Source organism: Mustela lutreola, chromosome 13 (assembly GCF_030435805.1).
Source record: "Mustela lutreola isolate mMusLut2 chromosome 13, mMusLut2.pri, whole genome shotgun sequence".
Classification (NCBI taxonomy): Eukaryota; Metazoa; Chordata; class Mammalia; order Carnivora; family Mustelidae; genus Mustela; species Mustela lutreola.
Genome location: NC_081302.1, coordinates 30,686,412 through 30,704,210, shown reverse-complemented (window position 1 = coordinate 30,704,210; position 17,799 = coordinate 30,686,412). Strand labels below are relative to the sequence as shown.

The window sequence follows — 17,799 nt, the reverse complement described above, 5'->3', positions numbered from 1 at the left end:
ATCACTAATCACTATATGTGACAGTCCTTTCTGTATACTGACTATGAGTAAGAGCACTCACAAGATCAGCATGGGGTCCTGTTTTGTGGATTTTTTTTTTTTTTTTTTGGGTGGTGCATCTTCACATAAAAGTACCATTTAAAGATAAATTTTTTAAAAAAAGATGAGGATTTTTGATGTGCAGTAACTTAATATGTTTTACTTTTGAAGAAAAATTATATGTAACTTCACTTTTATGATTTCTTATTTCACTGTATTTCATTGTGAAACTTTTTTTCAAGGATTAAAGTTCAATGCACTGTAAAATGGTTTTGACACTATTCACTTGATAACATGAAAACCATTATTACATTATTTGATGTCAAAAAGAAAGGAGCTGCAACTTCATTATTTATGTAGACATCTAAATTGGTATTATTTTAATTGATAATGCCAATTTTATAGAAAGAGCATTAAGTATAAATAAATAGTACCTCATGAATAGGATTATTTCCCTAAATTTTTTAGCTTTTTAAACAAAATTAATTATTTAATCCAAAATCTCAATTCATTCTGTCCATGATTTGAAAAACAAAGCAAAACAAGTGGTCAACATTTATGGGATAAAGTTGCTACAGAAGAACTCTGATAAAGTTTCACTAACACAAGTCAGTTTATACAGAATTTCAGATACATACCCAAATAAAATTTAACTTGTTTCTAGAGATGGTTTGTAAGATCAACTTGCAGCCTGGATACAGTTTCAGTGTTCTAAGTAATAGATTCAGGCTGGAGGACAATTATCTACATTTTAACCTGAGGTGTAGGTGTTCATTGTGAATTGGATTTATGATGCATTTAAGGCACCCTGAATCTTTGTAAGGGAGGTGGAGGCAGATTGGAGGACTATAGGTACAGTATAAGCGTTGGTGGCAGGAGAGCATTTAGGGCACTAATGGATAAGATGTTTAGCACAGAATGGTTATAAACATTCCTATATCTGGAATATTTGTCAGGTTAGTGTTTTATAAACAGATGATTTTCTATAGTACTTTGGTAGCATGCCAAAATTAGAATTTAACAGTGGAGGCTGAGAAGAATTTCTCCCTAGGTAGCAAAAAATTTAATGACAAAATTTTAATTACCTGCTTTATTCTGCACAAATCTTCTACTGCTTTGCCAGTTAAGAAGGTCATTGAGGTAACTTTATTCTAAAATAGACAATTCACAACAATTATTATCCTATATTCCTGGTCCTGAATTTACAATGGTTTCTTATGTCCTACCAATACCACATTAACAGTAACTGTCATTTTTCTTCCCAACTGACCTCACTCCCTCTGCCTGATCAACCACATTCTTACAACTCCAGTCTTGCCTTATTCTCACAAATTCTACCTTCGGTCTCCATGGGCTCTGAAAGAGGAGCTTGGCATTCCCTCTTTTTATCCAAAGTCTAAAGACTGATTTTTTAAAAAAGATTTATTTATTTGAGAGTGAGTGAGTGAAAAAGAAAGAGCATGAGAGGGGAAAGGGGCAGAGGGGCAGGTAGACTACCCACTGAGCAGGGAGCTTGATGCAGAGCCCGACATGGGACTTGATCCCAGGACCCAGGATCATGACCTGAGCCAAAGGCAGATGCTTAACCAGCTGAGCCACTCAGGCACCCCCAAAGTCTAATGATTTAAATTCTATCCCTATCATGAGACCTTTCATAACTCTGTTTGCCACTCCTGTCCCACTCTCTCTGCTATACTTTCATTGCTTCTGGAGGTAAAAGCAAGGAAGGTAGGGGACTTAACCAACAAATACTTGTGAGTGTCACAATGTACACGCACTGCCTTACAGATTTGGAGAAGGATGTACGAGAATGACGGGTTCTATTCTCTCGAGATCCTTGCCACACTAGGGAAGGAACATTAATTAACACATGAAATAAATATCAAATAGAAGTTTAGAATCTTTAAGTACTGAAAAGAATCATTCTAGTACTAGAGCCAGAGACCCGAAAGTTGAGTAACTTTTATGTAAGGCACATCAAGGAACAGATTAGCACATTAATTCCTGAGAGAACTGCATACTTAGCTGTATGTCAGGTCTAGGCTAATCCAATTCTAACAATTGCTGTGTATGAGGCACTGATGGTGGGCAGGTGGGGACACAGAGGTACATCAGCCTCAAGGATGCTTGTAACTCAGAGGAGGTTTCTTAAAAAGAAAGCAGATGTTGGCTAACCTACTGGGGCTTTTATTTTTAGTCTTTTTAATTTGTTTTTTAAGATTTTATTTATTTGACAGACACAGATCACAAGTAGGCAGAGAGGCAGGCAGAGAGAGAGAGAGAGAGAGAGGAGGGGAAGCAGGCTCCCTGCTGAGCAGAAGCCCAGTGTAGGGTTTGATCCCAGGATCCCGGGACCAGAGATCCCAGGTAGAGAGGCCTTAACCCACTAAGCCACCCAGGCGCCCCACTACTAGGGCTTTTAAAAACGAGTATTGCTACGATTCTCTCCCTAAAAGGGAAAAATGTCAAATTGATTGCCATCATTGTTCTGCCGGAGAGTATGTCCTGGCTTAAAATATACCATGAATTATACATAACTTTGTACTAAACAGTAAATTCTAGGTAGAAAAATGTTTTGATTTCTTACACTTGACTTTCTAGTTGTGCCAAATGAAACTCTTGGCTCCAAAAAGGAGATACGCCTTATGATATATTAGCTAAACCCCCTTTTCTTATTCACTGCCAGGGAACAGGAGTTAGGGATGGCTGTGGATGGCAAGGAATGTTGATGGGAGACTGGACTTCTGATGTTGGCATCCTATACGGGTTATCCAAGACCCAACCCCACTACTCTGGCTCCTTCCGGGAAAGAAAATACATGAATGGAATGGGGAGAAAGCTAGCAATGGTCAAAGGGGATTTATTTACTTATTTATTTTAAAAGATTTTATTTATTCATTTGACCGACAGAAAGGCAGAAAGGCAGGCAGAGAGAGGAAGGGAAGCAGGCTCCATGCTGAGCAGAGAGCCTGATGTGGGGAACAATCCCAGGACCCTGAGATCATGACCTGACCCGAAGGCAGAGGCTTTAACCCACTGAGCCACCCAGGTGCCCCTCAAAGGTGATTTATTAATACTGTTTCTGCTAGCAAGCCACAACCCTTCTGAGGGAAAAATTCTAAGGAGTTCCTTCCCCAGGAATGGGGGTAGAAGCATGCGAGGCAGCTGGTGTTTCTTCTTGGTTCTCAACAGTCCAGGAGATAGGACTCTTTTTCCTTTGTTTACTGCCTCTTGTCAAGGAGTACTAAATTCAGTTCAAACATGTGAACAGGCTAGGTTAGGAAGAATACAAATTATGATTATTCACGGTAGTCTAGATACCCCACCACCACTGCCATGAAAGCTAAGAGTGAGGGTTGGAAACTGAGAGCTAATTACATGATAGGTCAAAGTATGTTAAGTGCCATCAGAGTAATATAAAAAAAGAACCTAGAGAAGGGAAAGAGTAAATTGTTAAAAAAAAGATTTTATTTATTTCAGAGACACAGAGATAGCAACAGAGATAGAACATGAGTGGGGAGGAGAGGGAGAAGCAGGTTCCCCTCTGAGCAGGACCCTGGGATCATGACCTGAGCTTTAGGCAGACACTTAACTGACTGAGTCATGCAGGAACTCTGGAAAGAGTAATTTTTATAGAAGAGGTCCTGGGAGAGGAAATTTTTCCTGGTCTTTCAAGATTCTGGAAGAATCGGATAGGCAGAGTTTAAGGCAAGGACTTCCAGGCCAAGAGAAGAGCTGAAACAAGGGCATGTGGGCAGGCAGTTACAGTGCATTCATTTATTCTGCTTAGCTGGGAGCCAGGGTGTTCCTGTATCACATCTCTTTTTAGAATTGGTATTCCATAGTGCCCCAGTCCTCTTAATGTTTTTAGATTTAAGATTTATTTGGGAAACATAAATGTTATTTGGTGAAGTTCTACATGAAAATCTTTTTGCTAAACTCAGAAATGATAGGGCATAGTCACTGACGGTCTGAAAAGAACTAATGAGCCACAAATTAGTTTCCTTTCTTACCCCGAGATCTCGCGAATTGTCCACATGGACAGATACGTAGCGGGCATTGATTCCTTTTACACAGTTGATGGTGATGTTCTTAGTTTTGTTTTTATCCTCATCTCCTGATTCCCAAAAGGTTTCTGTAGAACCATCTGTCAAACTGCCGATCATGGCAGGTCGGCTTGAAGTTTTTATGTCAACAATGCTGGTTAAGTCCTTTAGGCACATTACTATGCACAATTCCTACCGGAAACAAATGCACGTTATTACAACACTGAAATGGAAATCTTTCCTGGTAATAAGACAAACAAGACATGAGATAAGAAACAAATGAACCAAATTGTTTAGGAGTAACCTGCAGTTTCTCCTTCTACACACTGTTGAATGTTAGCGGGATAATACAGGACAGTGGGTCAATGACTGACCTGACTCATTGCTTCAAAGCCAGACTGAATACTGATGCTAAAACTTTCTTCACTATCTCCATCATCTGATTTTGACAAAATATTGTTAATGTGATGAAAGACATTACTCTGATGGAGGAACTGGTGATCAGACTGCTTGAATTTCAGACTCCAGCACCTAAAAAGGTATAAGCAATACATTAAATAATTTCTAAGGAATTCTTGGAAAAGCACTCCATAGTTAGTATTCCAAAAAATCTTAATGTTCCAGGTGAAAAACAGAAATGGGAAAAAAAATTAGGAAATAGTATCACTGCCTTTTTCTGAGAAATAAAGGCAATTTCTTTGGGACAAGGTAAGACCTAAAGAAAGTTTGTTCATTTTACATCTAGAAAAATACATTTACATATAAAGAAATTTGCTTCTGTAGCCATGAAGATAAAGGGTATAGAAACAAAAAAGGTAATAGATCAAATTTGCAGTTAGACAAGTGTTACCCCAACTGAAATAGCCTCTCAAATTTATTAGTTTTAGAATTCTATATTAATTCATCAGAGTGTATATAACACATCCTGCACTTCAAAAATCTTGTGAGGAGGAAAACACAATCTCCCCTCTGCTGGTTTTATCATTAGGGCTGTGGGTAGCCAAAAATCATTCCATCACCTTACAGCTTACAAAAGTCAATGGAGCATTCATTTATATGTGTGGCTCCATATGTAGATCTGATAACAAGGTTCACAATGTAGAAGTAATGTTAAAATCTTAGCAGGCTTTAGACTTAAAAGTAGGTGATGCTCCCTACCTTCAATTTTTCTCAAAATTCTTTTCAATTCAAAATCAGTATTTTAATTTCTATTTCTGAGACTTTATTCTCCCTCTCCCTTTTATGACATTTAAAAGTCTCCTCTTAAGTAACGGAAAAATTTACATGATGGTATAAAATGTAGGGGACATGATGAAGGTCACAATTCTTCACCGAAAAGCTCACTCCCTCATTTGCTGCTCTGAGTGGGAGCTGTAGGCTCACAGAAGACCAAGTGGGTTACACAGGGCCAGAAGGAGTAGAAGGGGGGAATCAGGTACTTAGTAGCTTCATGGCCTTAGCCAAGTGACCTCTCACATCCTTAGTCTCCACCTCTGAAAAATGGGAACAGCACACCCCAACTTCCTGGCTCGAGGGGCCTCCCAAGTGCACTCCCAGGGACACAGGCCCAAGCTCTTCTTGTTTCCACAAGAGTTCATTCTAAAACATAGCAGGGAGCTAACCATCCACAGGAGTGGGGAGGACCAGGTTTATATCACTCATTCTATAGCAAATAACTGACCATCCCTTTTGCAGTAAGCACCAGTCATTGGGGAGTGGGATGGAGGTGGCAGGGGGAGTACACAGAAGTGGGTTTTTTAAAAATAGGTAATCTAAATATATTTAAATATATTTGGGAAAAAACAAAAACAAAAATCTCCTCTTGGGTAGCACTGAGACAAGTGACTTGGGGTAGAAGTGAGGTGGGATGTGAGGAAAACTGTTACAGACTGATAATTCAGAGCATCAAGAGTGTATTAACCTCATTTTATAGAGGGGCAAACAGGTGTGAGCTAAGAAGGAGAAGTCTTTGTATCTTACTATTTAACAAGGTCTTTCAAGCATTTTGTGTTTGAATACTACATAAAATCTCTTCTCCACTGTACCTAGAACACTTAGATGTAAAATTACCTTAGGGCCATTTGCTGTAATGAACTGCCACTGGGGAGAGACATCATAAGATCGGAGATTGTCTGAAGTAAGCGGTGAAATGTGTGGGGTAAAGGATGAGCAGCTTCCCCGGCAATCACTATATCCGAGAGGGGATGTTCACATACTCTCGTGTCCTTCTCCTAACACAGAAATGGAAAGCGAGTTGATCAGTCTGTATACTGAAAAGGACTTTCCCCCCACACAAAAAAATTATGTATACTTAGAAGTGTTATGTATACAGTAAAGACAGTTATGTAACAGAAATGCAAGCAAGCAAACTAAAACCAAATCATACCCAAAACATGCTTTCACTAATTATGTTTTGTACTATCTTTTAGGGAAAAAGTGATGAGGTCACTCATAAATAAAATCACCAAACAAATGGATACGGTATCTGTATAGATTCTGGTGAGCTCACAAATATACCAACAAGGCAACTTCTATGTTTGGAGCCTCAGCCAAACCGCTGACCTACACAGTAGTCAGCCAGTAGGCAACTGTTTTCATCCGATAAGTTTTAGGTTGGTTTGTTATGCAGGAATATTTAGTTGTTAAAGGTGTGAAACAATCTTACACTGTAATTGTGTATTTTTTTTTTCTATTTCTCCTTGCAGTTCTGTCAATTTTTACCTATTATTTTTAAGACTATATTACTGAGGGGCGCCTGGGTGGCTCAGTGGGTTAAAGCCTCTGCCTTCCGCTCAGGTCATGATCCCAGGGTCCTGGGATTGAGCCCCGCCTCTCTGCCTACTTGTGATCGCCTGTCAAATAAATAAATAAATTCTTTAAAAAAAAAAGACTATATTACTGATGCATACATGTTTAGAATTGTTCATCATTTTGTAGAAAGCTTTTTTATCCCTATTATTAATTTCATCTTAAAACTTTCTTTTCTTCTGATATTAAAGAGTCACACCAACTTTATTTTGTTCGGTGTTTGTCCAGTATATATTTTTCTAAACTTCCACTTTCAGTCTTCTGTATCCTTATGTTTTAGATGTGATGCTTATGAACAGCATCTACCTTTTGTTTTATCATCTATTCTAACAATTTTTGTCTTTAATTAATTTTTTAAAAGATTTTATTTATTTATTTGGGGGGGGCATGAGTAGTGGGGAGGTGCAAAGGGAGAGGCAGAAACAGATCCCTGATGAGCAGGGAGCCTGATACACGACTTGATCCCAGGACTCTGAGATCATTACCTGAGCTAGAGGCAGAAACCCAACTGACTGAGTCACCCAGAAAACCTTTATTTATTTATTTATTTTTTAAAAAAGACTCATTTATTTATTTGAGAGAGAGTAAGAGTGTGTTTATGTGTGTGTGTGTGTGTGTAGGGGGAGTGCCAGAGATAGAGAAGCAGACTCCCCGCTGATCGCAGAGCCCCACACAGGGCTCTATCTCATGACCGAGATCATGACCTGAGGCAAAATCAAAAGTTGGATGCTTAACCAACTGAGCCACCAGGCATCCCAATTTTTGTCTTTTAAATGGAAGATTTAGTCCTCTTTGTACTTATTTCTAATATGTTACTTTCTATTTGCACCACTTCTTTCTATTTTGTTTTCCCTCTTGGGGAGGGGCTGAGTTGACTTTTCACATTTTTCTATGAGTTTGGAAATTATACACTCTTTTCTTTCTTTCTTTTTTTTTTTAAGGTTTTATTTTTAAGTCATTACACTTTGTGTAATGACACACACTCAACTTAATCTAAAGCTAATCAAAAATTATTATCAGCCCACTGAACACCAACACCAATCACCTGCCTCCTGATGTATATGGTACTGCTGTGTGTATTTTGGCACTAAGTTTTACAAATCACTCCCATTACATATTATCACTTTTTATATAGTCTTTGTTAAGATTTAACATTTTCTTTTCTTTTCATTCTCAGATCTCCCATGGAAGATCTCCTATTGTAACTGAAGCGCATTACAATTTTCCTTTGCAACAGTCTGTTTGTGGCAATCCCTCTGTTTATTTTCTGAAAATATCTTTATTTTTCCCTTCTTCTATAAAGATAGATTCATTGGATTGACAGTTATTTTCTCTCAGCACACTGAAAGTATCAACTGATTGCCTTTTAAAAAAAGTTCACCGTTTTACAACTTAAAATACGGTTACTGAAAATTCAGTTGTCATTCTTACTGTCCCTAATTTTTCTGTCCCTAATTTTACTGTCCCTAATTTTTCCCTCCATGGCTACTTTAAAGACCTGCTCTTTGTTTTGGTTGTTCAGTTAATTCACTATGATTTGCCCACCACGATTTTTCTTTATTCTGCCTGGGGTTCACTGGGCTTCCTGATTCAATGTATTGTCATCTGTAATCAATTCTGGATAATTTTCAGGTATCAATTCCTCAAATAGTACAATTTTCCATTCTGTCTATCCTCTCTTTCTGGAACTCCAATTAGATATATGTTACACCTTCTCATATTTTTCACTTTTTAAAGGAACTCATTTTTTTTCTGTTTTATTCTGGATGATTTCTTTAGGTCTCTCTTAACAGTTCACTAATTTCTTGACTAATCTGCTGTAAATCTCAGAACTGATTTTTTTGGTTCACTGCTTTTTTTCTAACATTAGTTATTATACTAACATATAATTCTTACATGTTAATTTATTTAGTTCTTTTTCAAATCTGTCATTCTTACATTTCTTCTTACATTATTAAAGTTTGTCTTTCATTTTTTAAAGCACATTAAACATAGTTATACTACACAGATAGATAATAAATTACAACTACTGAAATTGTTGAAGGTCTATTTCTGCTGCCTGTTTTTTCTGCTAGTTCTCACTTAGGGTACTTTGTTTCCTTGTGAATTTTAAGAATTTGGCTATGATAATGTTGTCTGATATCTTTGCAAATTAATCATAATTAAGCATATAATTTCAGAATGCCTGCAGGTGAATTAAATGCGGTCTAGTTTTCCATTTACAGATGAGGCCAGTAAGTCACAATGTTACAGATGTGGAAATGGGTCTAGCACCCAGGCTTCTAGGGTCCTAGTCAATGTCCTTCCATTATGCAGGTTGTTTCCTATAAAATCCAAGTCCTTTCTAGCCAAGCAAACATTTTTAAGTTTCATGTCCTTACATAGTACATTTTTATTACCAACTTAAAGCAATGTTGTGAAGTAGATAGATCTTCTATACAATAATGTTGCCCTGTTTATCTGTCTTATGTAGTACTGTTAACAGTATATACCTTTCAATTCTTTGTTTCAGGACAATAATGTTTAGTGAGACATCAGAACTAAATGACCGTCTTTGCCAGAGAGAAAAACATGTTGCTCATAGCACTGAAATTTTACTCTTGCCTTTAGGTTATATAACCTGTGAATGAGCTCATGCCTATTATTATATTATCTGAAGATGGTTCTACTCTTCTATAAAAAGATGGACAACCCCCACCCCCACCAAAAAAATCTCAGTTACTTGTTCTGCATTTTCTTTGTTTGTTTTATTTTCCTCATCCTCTTCTTCTTCTGGTTCCACTGGAGCAGGAGTTAATGATGCCACAAAATGCCACAGAATATCATGTAGAGAAGTTGTTTGGATAACATTACACAGAAGCCAGTTGAAAGCCTGAATAAATGATGGTTAAATGAGTCAAAGATAAAAAGAAAATATGTGAGTAAACATTACCAAGTATTCCATGGACCAAGTATTTCAAGTAAAGATACTAAAAACACCTGAGTTTCATTTTACCAAAAACACACCAAACTTGAAATAGTCAGTAATTTTGGTTCCCAATTAAAAAACATGATAGGGAAAATAATACATATGAAATGCAACGCAGAAGTCTTTTTTTCAAGCCACTTTTTACTTCAAAGCTTCATCTTCATATTAATTTGCTAAAGCATATTTTTTTCCCAACTTGTATTTAGGATAACACAAAATGTTTTTCAAGTTCTATACTTAAATGTATTTATATTGTTCCCATCATCGTTGAAGTGGCAGGTTATTTATTACACTGATGACAAAAAAGATTAAAAATATAAAAATACATATAAAAATATGACAGATAGCAATTCCATCATTTCCAGAGAATAGGCTCAGAAAAGTTATTATAGTTAAATTTATAAATCAAAAGCCCTACTTGTCCTCTCTTTTTCATGATTCTTCTAACTGAAATGATGTCATTCTTACAAAAAGCTTTTTTAAAAAAGATGCTAACAGGATTAAAACAATAAAGCACTACAGAAATAAATTTCTTGAGAGTGCTTAAATATGGATCTTTATATTCATTTATATTCATAAATGAAGAGTTTCATTTTGATGTGAACATTTTATATTTCTGATTGGCTAGTGTCTCTTAATTTTTTGATATTTCTGTTGAGTAGAAAAGAAACTAACATTAAAGAAAATCATCAAATGATTTGTATTATCAATGAATCAATAACCCCATTAATGTATTCATACCTCCATGGCAAAAACTCGGCAAGCAGATTTCCTTAGGGCCTGTTTCATTGCTATTTCAAGACCTTCTAGATCATGATGTTGTATAACAAAAGCTAAAACTGGCCATTGAAAATTTCGTTCTCCTTTGGAAAGAGAACTGTGGGCTGAGATTAGCCGGGAAAGCTCAGGAGATGGATGCCTCAAGAGGGAAGAACCAACTTCTATTTATTAAAAAAAAAAAAAAAAAAAAATTAACTTTCATTGACAATAATACATACAATTAATATATTTAAGATGATATTAAAATAACAGTATCTAGGTTATTCACTATAGTATTTTTTTTCTTCTTTTTTTGGGTTTGTTTTGCATGTGACACAACTTCAATTTTTACTGAGGCTGAGAAAGATTAAATATACATTTTTTAAAGATTTTATTTATTTGTCAGAGAGAGAGAGAGAAAGCCTGGGAGGAGAGGCAGAGGGAGAGGGAGTAGCAGTCTCCCTGCTGAGTAAGGAGCCAGATGCGGGACTCTACCCTGAAGGCAGATGCTTAACTGGCTGAACCACCCAGGCATCTGGAAAGATTAAATACCTTACTTTCCTATAATCATGTAGCTATTGAGTTATCAAACTGAATTTTGAATCCAGGGCTGAATTTTAAGTTCATGGTTTCTAAAACACTCTTAAAAGCTAAATGTTATATTTTTTTCCCTAAATGGAATCTATATAAGATATATAATTACCTATGTATAAATACTAGATTAAATCTTCATTTCAGTGGGCTACCTGATAAATCACCGTATTATCCTTTTCTCTTGGATTTCTTTCTTTATTCCTGACACAGAATCAAGCAGCTCTAATTCGAGGCTACTGATACTAACTAGTACAGATTATTTAACTTTTTCGATGACTAAGAGCTACTTGTATCCCCACATTATCTATTCAGAGTGGAAGTAGCTCCACTATAGAAGCTCTATAGAGTTAGAAGTGTCTATTGGGAATGAGAATAATTGTGAAAGTAAGTCACGGGAACCACCAGTTCACTGGAACTTAGTAAAAGGAATAATGGTGGCAACATGTGACTTAGAAACTAACAGGTAAGATTTTATTTTATTTTATTTCACTTTATTTTAAAGATTATTTATTTATTTATTTGACACAGAGAGATTACAAGTAGGCAGAGAGGCAGACAGAGAGAGAGGAAGGGAAGCAGGCTCCCCGCTGAGCAGACAGCCTGATGTGGGGCTCAATCCCAGGACACTGGGATCATGACCAGAGCTGAAGGCAGAGGCTTTAACCCACTGAGCCACCCAGATGTCCCTAAAAGGTAAGATTTTAAAGGTCAATTTATTCTTGAATTATCACTGGATGCTCTCTAGGTCTCTTCCAACTGAGATGCAAAATTTAGACAGGCATACTGTTGGGTGTGTCTCATAAAAGGAATGTCAACACAATGTAAAATTAATCCATTTCCTTTAAAAAACTAGATTTTAAAAAATATCTGCAAATAAAACCATTTGGACCACACAATCTTCCTTTTTATCTTTATACTCACCAGTGTCTCCACTGTTAACTCTTCTTCTAGGAATGGCTTTCACTCGTGCAGGTAAGATGGAGTGTTGTTTATCATATTCAGAAGCAACAACTGAGTATGATCTTTGGAAGACAGTTCTCTTTGCAAGATCAGTGTCGGTTATGGGGCTAGTTTCCAAACTGCAGAAAGAACAGAATGCCCGATAAAAACTTAGGAGAAGCAGTGAATAAAGTGAAATTATATTTAATTTATAGTAGTATAGTCAAATATATGAACTTATATCTCATGGAAAAACACAAATTCAAAGCCAACTTGACAAGCGCTCTTTAACTCACAATTTGATCTTTCCAAATGCACTAACATTTTGATTGATTTCAGAACCTGTGTCCCAAAACTTCTGGTTTTCTTAAATCTACTTTGCATTTTTTAAAAAATATTTTATTTATTTATTTGACAGAAATCACAAGTAGGCAGAGAGGCAGGCAGAGAGAGATGGGGAAGTAGGCTCCCCGCTGATCAGAGAGCCCGATGTGGGGCTTGATCCTAGGACCCTGGGATCATGACCTGAGCCAAAGGCAGAGGCTTTAACCCACTGAGCCACCCAGGTGCCCCTACTTTGCATTTTTAAATGAAAAAGAAGAAAAGGTATTAAATGTTCTAAACTCCTTTCAAAATCAAAAGCATTCTGGTGGAAGTTATGTCATGATATTCAAGAAACCTAGACAGATAAATTCGTAAGAGCACAGAAAAGAAAGAAAATAGATATGTACATACATAACAAATTGGAAAGTGAAACAATTCAAGGTTCTTTCTGTGCCTGAGTTTTCTATTACATTTCTCATTCTTGGGAAGTGCTGCCCACAACCCCTTCTAGAACATGGCCACACTAAGTATAATGAAAGGTAACAAACTGATTTTTGGTGTAGAGTTACAGTATACTGACATTCTGGAAGAACTCAGTTTAAGTAAACTAACAATTTTTCTATTTACTATAGCAACATTAAAAAATACTTGAAAAGTTACTAATATAATAATATATTATACTAATATAATATTGAAGCTTTTCATAAAAAAGAGAAATACCTTTCCTTACTTCCTCTCTAAGACAGCTTATTCTTTCAGGTGTGGTTTTTTTTTTTTTTTTTTTTTCTGTTACCTCATTCCAAATAGGGAAATTTTGCTCACTGTGAGTTCTGGATTTCTTTTCATCATTCAAGCCAGGTTTGAACTCTTATGTCTGTCAGTCATGCTTATACGTTTTCTAGAAACTAGTTACCTCCCTGATGTTTTCTGTACTCACCACCTCTCTAAGGGTATAGACATTCTCATTTGAACAGGCTGTAAATACCTCATATAACCCAGGGTGGTAAAAGTGCCTGGATGTCAGCTTGGGCCAACAGGTTCCAGAATGACCAGAGAAGAGAGTCTAATTTAATTTAACAGAACTAATTTAATTCACTTTATAAATGGTTTTACTACAAAACTCAAGACCTCTGTTGTGCTTTCAGAGGAAGTTTATCAACTTGAAAACAAAACAAAACCCGAACTGCTATACAACCTAAAAAGAAAATGACTCATTCTCATAAAAATGGTTATGCTTGTAAAAAAAGAAAAAATTCAAAGATAACCACCACAACCTCAGCTACTTTCCATCAGATTACTCCCTGTTGTGGGGGGCTGTCTGGTACTACTGTAGTTTGATTAGTAACATTCCTCACCTCTCTACACTGGGATGCTGCCTAAACTAGCCTAGTTATGGCAAACAAGGATGTTTTCAAATACTGCCGGTGTCACCTGCAAGGTAAAACCACCCTTTTACTCCCCACTGATTTAATGGAATCATTATTCATTATCTTTTGTAATAGCTAGAATTTGTCAAGACTTTTTAAAGAATAGCTCAAAGATGCTCTATTCCCTGAATTACTATATGCTTGGGATGTCTCAACCTGGCTGAATATAAAACACTTGAGTCATAGTTTCTTTTATTTAAGACTTTATGAAAATTACTCTTACGTGTAAAGTATATATCTTTTAAATGTGCTTTTCATGCATTTATTTGATTAATCCATAATTTAGTTCTAAGATTCCCAAGACCCTTTTTAGAAAAAAAAATTTTTATTTTTTATTTTTTATAAACATATATTTTTATCCCCAGGGGTATAGGTCTGTGAATCGCCCAGTTTACACACTTCACAGCACTCACTAAAGCACATACCCTCCCCAGTGTCCATAACCCCACCCCCCTTCTCTCAACCCCCCTCCCTCCAGCAACCCTGTTTGCTTTGTGAGATTAAGAGTCACTTATGGTTTGTCTCCTTCCCAATCCCATCTTGTTTCATTTGTTCTTCTCCTACACCCTTAAGCCCCCATGGTGCATCACCACTTCCTCATATCAGGGAGATCATATGATAGTTGTCTTTCTCTGCTTGACTTATTTGGCTAAGCATGATACGCTCTAGTTCCATCCATGTTGTCGCAAATGGCAAGATTTCATTTCTTTTGATGGCTGCAGAGTATTCCATTGTGTATATATACCACTTCTTCTTTATCCATTCATCTGTTGATGGACATCTAGGTTCTTTCCATAGTTTTGGCTATTGTGGACATTTCTGCTATAAACATTCGGGTGCACGTGCCCCTTCGGATCACTACGTTTGTATCTTTAGGGTAAATACCCAGTAGTGCTATTGCTGGGTCCTAGGGTAGTTCTATTTCCAACATTTTGAGGAACCTCCATGTTGTTTTCCAGAGAGGTTGCACCAGCGTGCATTCCCACCAACAGTGTTAGGAGGGTTCCCCGTTCTCCGCATCCTCGCCAGCATCTGTCATTTCCTGACTTGTTAATTTTAGCCATTCTGACTGGTGTGAGGTGATATCTCATTGTGGTTTTGATTCGTATTTCCCTGATGCCAAGTGATATGGAGCACTTTTTCATGTGTCTGTTGGCCATCTGGATGTCTTCTTTGCAGAAATGTCTGTTCATGTCCTCTGCCCATTTCTTGATTGGATTATTTGTTCTTTGGGTGTTGAGTTGGCTAAGTTCTTTATAGAATTTGGACACTAGCCCTTTATCGGATATGTCGTTTGCAAATACCTTCTCCCATTCTGTCATTTGTCTTTTGGTTTTATTAACTGTTTCCTTTCTGTGCAAAAGCTTTTGATCTTGATGAAATCCCAATAGTTCATTTTTGCCCTTGCTTCCCTTGCCTTTGGCGATGTTCCTAGGAAGATGTTGCTGCAGTTGAGGTCGAAGAGGTTGCTGCCTGTGGTCTCCTCAAAGATTTTGATGGATTCCTTTCTCACATTGAGGTCCTTCATCCATTTTGAGTCTATTTTCGTGTGTGGTGTAAGGAAATGGTCCAATTTCATTTTTCTGCATGTGGCTGTCCAATTTTCCCAACACCATTTATTGAAGAGGCTGTCTATTTTCCATTGGACATTCTTTCCTGCTTTGTCGAAGATTAGTTGACCATAGAGTTGAGGGTCTATTTCTGGGCTTTCTATTCTGTTCCATTGTTCTATGTGTCTGTTTTTGTGCCAGTTCCATGCTGTCTTGATGATGACAGCTTTGTAATAGAGCTTGAAGTCCGGAATTGTGATGCCACCAACTTTGGCTTTCTTTTTCAAAATTCCTTTGGCTATTCGAGGTCTTTTCTGGTTCTATATAAATTTTAGAATTATTTGTTCCATTTCTTTGAAAAAGATGGATGATACTTTGATAGGAATTGCATTAAATGTGTAGATTGCTTTAGGTAGCATAGACATTTTCAGAATATTTATTCTTCCAATCCAGGAGCATGGAACATTTTTCCATTTCTTTGTGTCTTCCTCAATTTCTTTCATGAGTACTTTATAGTTTTCTGAGTATAGATTCTGCGCCTCTTTGGTTAGGTTTATTCCTAGGTATCTTATGGTTTTGGGTCAATTGTAAATGGGATTGACTCCTTAATTTCTCTTTCTTCTGTCTTGTTGTTGGTGTAGAGAAATGCAACTAATTTCTGTGCATTGATTTTATATCCTGACACTTTACTGAATTCCTGTACAAGTTCTAGCAGTTTTGGAGTGGAGTCTTTTGGGTTTTCCACATATAGTATATCATCTTTGAAGAGTGTTAGTTTGACTTCTTCTTTGACGATTTGGATGCCTTTAATTTCCTTTTGTTGTCTGATTGCTGAGGCTAGGACTTCTAGTACTATGTTGAATAGCAGTGGTGATAATGGGCATCCCTGCCGTGTTCCTGACCTTAGCGGAAAAGCTTCAGTTTTTCTCCATTGAGAATATTTGCGGTGGGTTTTTCATAGATGGCTTTGATGATATTAAGGTATGTGCCCTCTATCCCTACACTTTGAAGAGTTTTGATCAGGAAGGGATGCTGTACTTTGTCAAATGCTTTTTCAGCATCTATTGAGAGTATCATATGCTTCTTGTTCTTTCTTTTATTGATGTGTTGTATCACATTGACTGATTTGTGGATGTTGAACCAACCTTGCAGCCCTGGAATAAATCCCACTTGGTCGTGGTGAATAATCCTTTTAATGTACTGTTGGATCCTATTGGCTAGTATTTTGGTGAGAATTTTCGCATCCGTGTTCATCAAGGATATTGGTCTATAGCTCTCTTTTTTGATGGGATCCTTGTCTGGTTTTGGGATCAAAGTGATGCTGGCCTCATAAAATGAGTTTGGAAGTTTTCCTTCCATTTCTATTTTCTGGAACAGTTTCAGGAGAATAGGAATTAGCTCTTCTTTAAATGTTTGGTAGAATTCCCCCAGGAAGCCGTCTGGCCCCGGGCTTTTGTTTGTTTGGAGATTCTTAATGACTGTTTCAATCTCCTTACTGGTTATGGGTCTGTTCAGGCTTTCTATTTCTTCCTGGTTCAGTTGTGGTAATTTATAGGTTTCTAGGAATGCATCCATTTCTTCCAGATTGTCAAATTTGTTGGCGTAGAGTTGCTCATAGTATGTTCTTATAATTGTTTGTACTTCTTTGGTGTTACTTGTAATCTCTTCTCTTTCATTCATGATTTTATTTATTTGAGTCCTTTCTCTTTTCTTCTTGATAAGTATGGCCAGGGGCTTATCAATTTTATTAATTCTTTCAAAGAACGAGCTCCTAGTTTCGTTGATTTGTTCTATTGATTTTTGGTTTCTATTTCATTGATTTCTGCTCTGATCTTTAAGATTTCTCTTCTCCTGCTGGGCTTAGGGTTTCTTTCTTGTTCTTTCTCCAGTTCCTTTAGGTGTAGGGTTAGGGTGTATACCTGAGACCTTTCTTGTTTCTTGAGAAAGGCTTGTACTGCTATATATTTTCCTCTCAGGCCTGCCTTTATTGTGTCCCACAGATTTTGAATCGTTGTGTTTTCATTATTGTTTGTTTCCATGATTTTTTTCAATTCTTCTTTAATTTCCTGGTTGACCCATTCATTCTTTAGAAGAATGCTGTTTAGTCTCCCTTTATTTGGGTTCTTTCCAAACTTCCTCTTGTGGTTGAGTTCTAGCCTCAGAGAATTGTGGTCTGAAAATATGCAGGGAATGATCCCAATCTTTTGATACCGGTTGAGTCCTGATTTAGGACCGAGGATGTGATCTATTCTGGAGAATGTTCCATGTGCACTAGAGAAGAATGTTCATTCTGTTGCTTTGGGATGAAATGTTCTGAATATATCTGTGATGTCCATCTGGTCCAG

At 37.0% G+C, this 17,799-nt stretch overlaps 1 protein-coding gene across 13 annotated transcripts in view; it reads right to left on the bottom strand.

The window, feature by feature from the left end:
* MYCBP2 (MYC binding protein 2) overlaps positions 1 to 17,799 on the bottom strand; it is a 294,107-nt gene that overhangs the window by 45,227 nt on the left and 231,081 nt on the right. For all 13 annotated transcript variants that reach the window (XM_059144685.1, XM_059144682.1, XM_059144683.1 and 10 more), the window contains 7 exons: positions 12,136 to 12,293; positions 10,603 to 10,802; positions 9,616 to 9,765; positions 6,156 to 6,316; positions 4,460 to 4,616; positions 4,053 to 4,277; positions 1,125 to 1,190 (listed from right to left, as the gene is read on the bottom strand). In XM_059144685.1, coding sequence (XP_059000668.1) covers positions 1,125 to 1,190; positions 4,053 to 4,277; positions 4,460 to 4,616; positions 6,156 to 6,316; positions 9,616 to 9,765; positions 10,603 to 10,802; positions 12,136 to 12,293 — 1,117 coding nt within the window. The remainder of the gene's footprint in view (positions 1 to 1,124; positions 1,191 to 4,052; positions 4,278 to 4,459; positions 4,617 to 6,155; positions 6,317 to 9,615; positions 9,766 to 10,602; positions 10,803 to 12,135; positions 12,294 to 17,799) is intronic.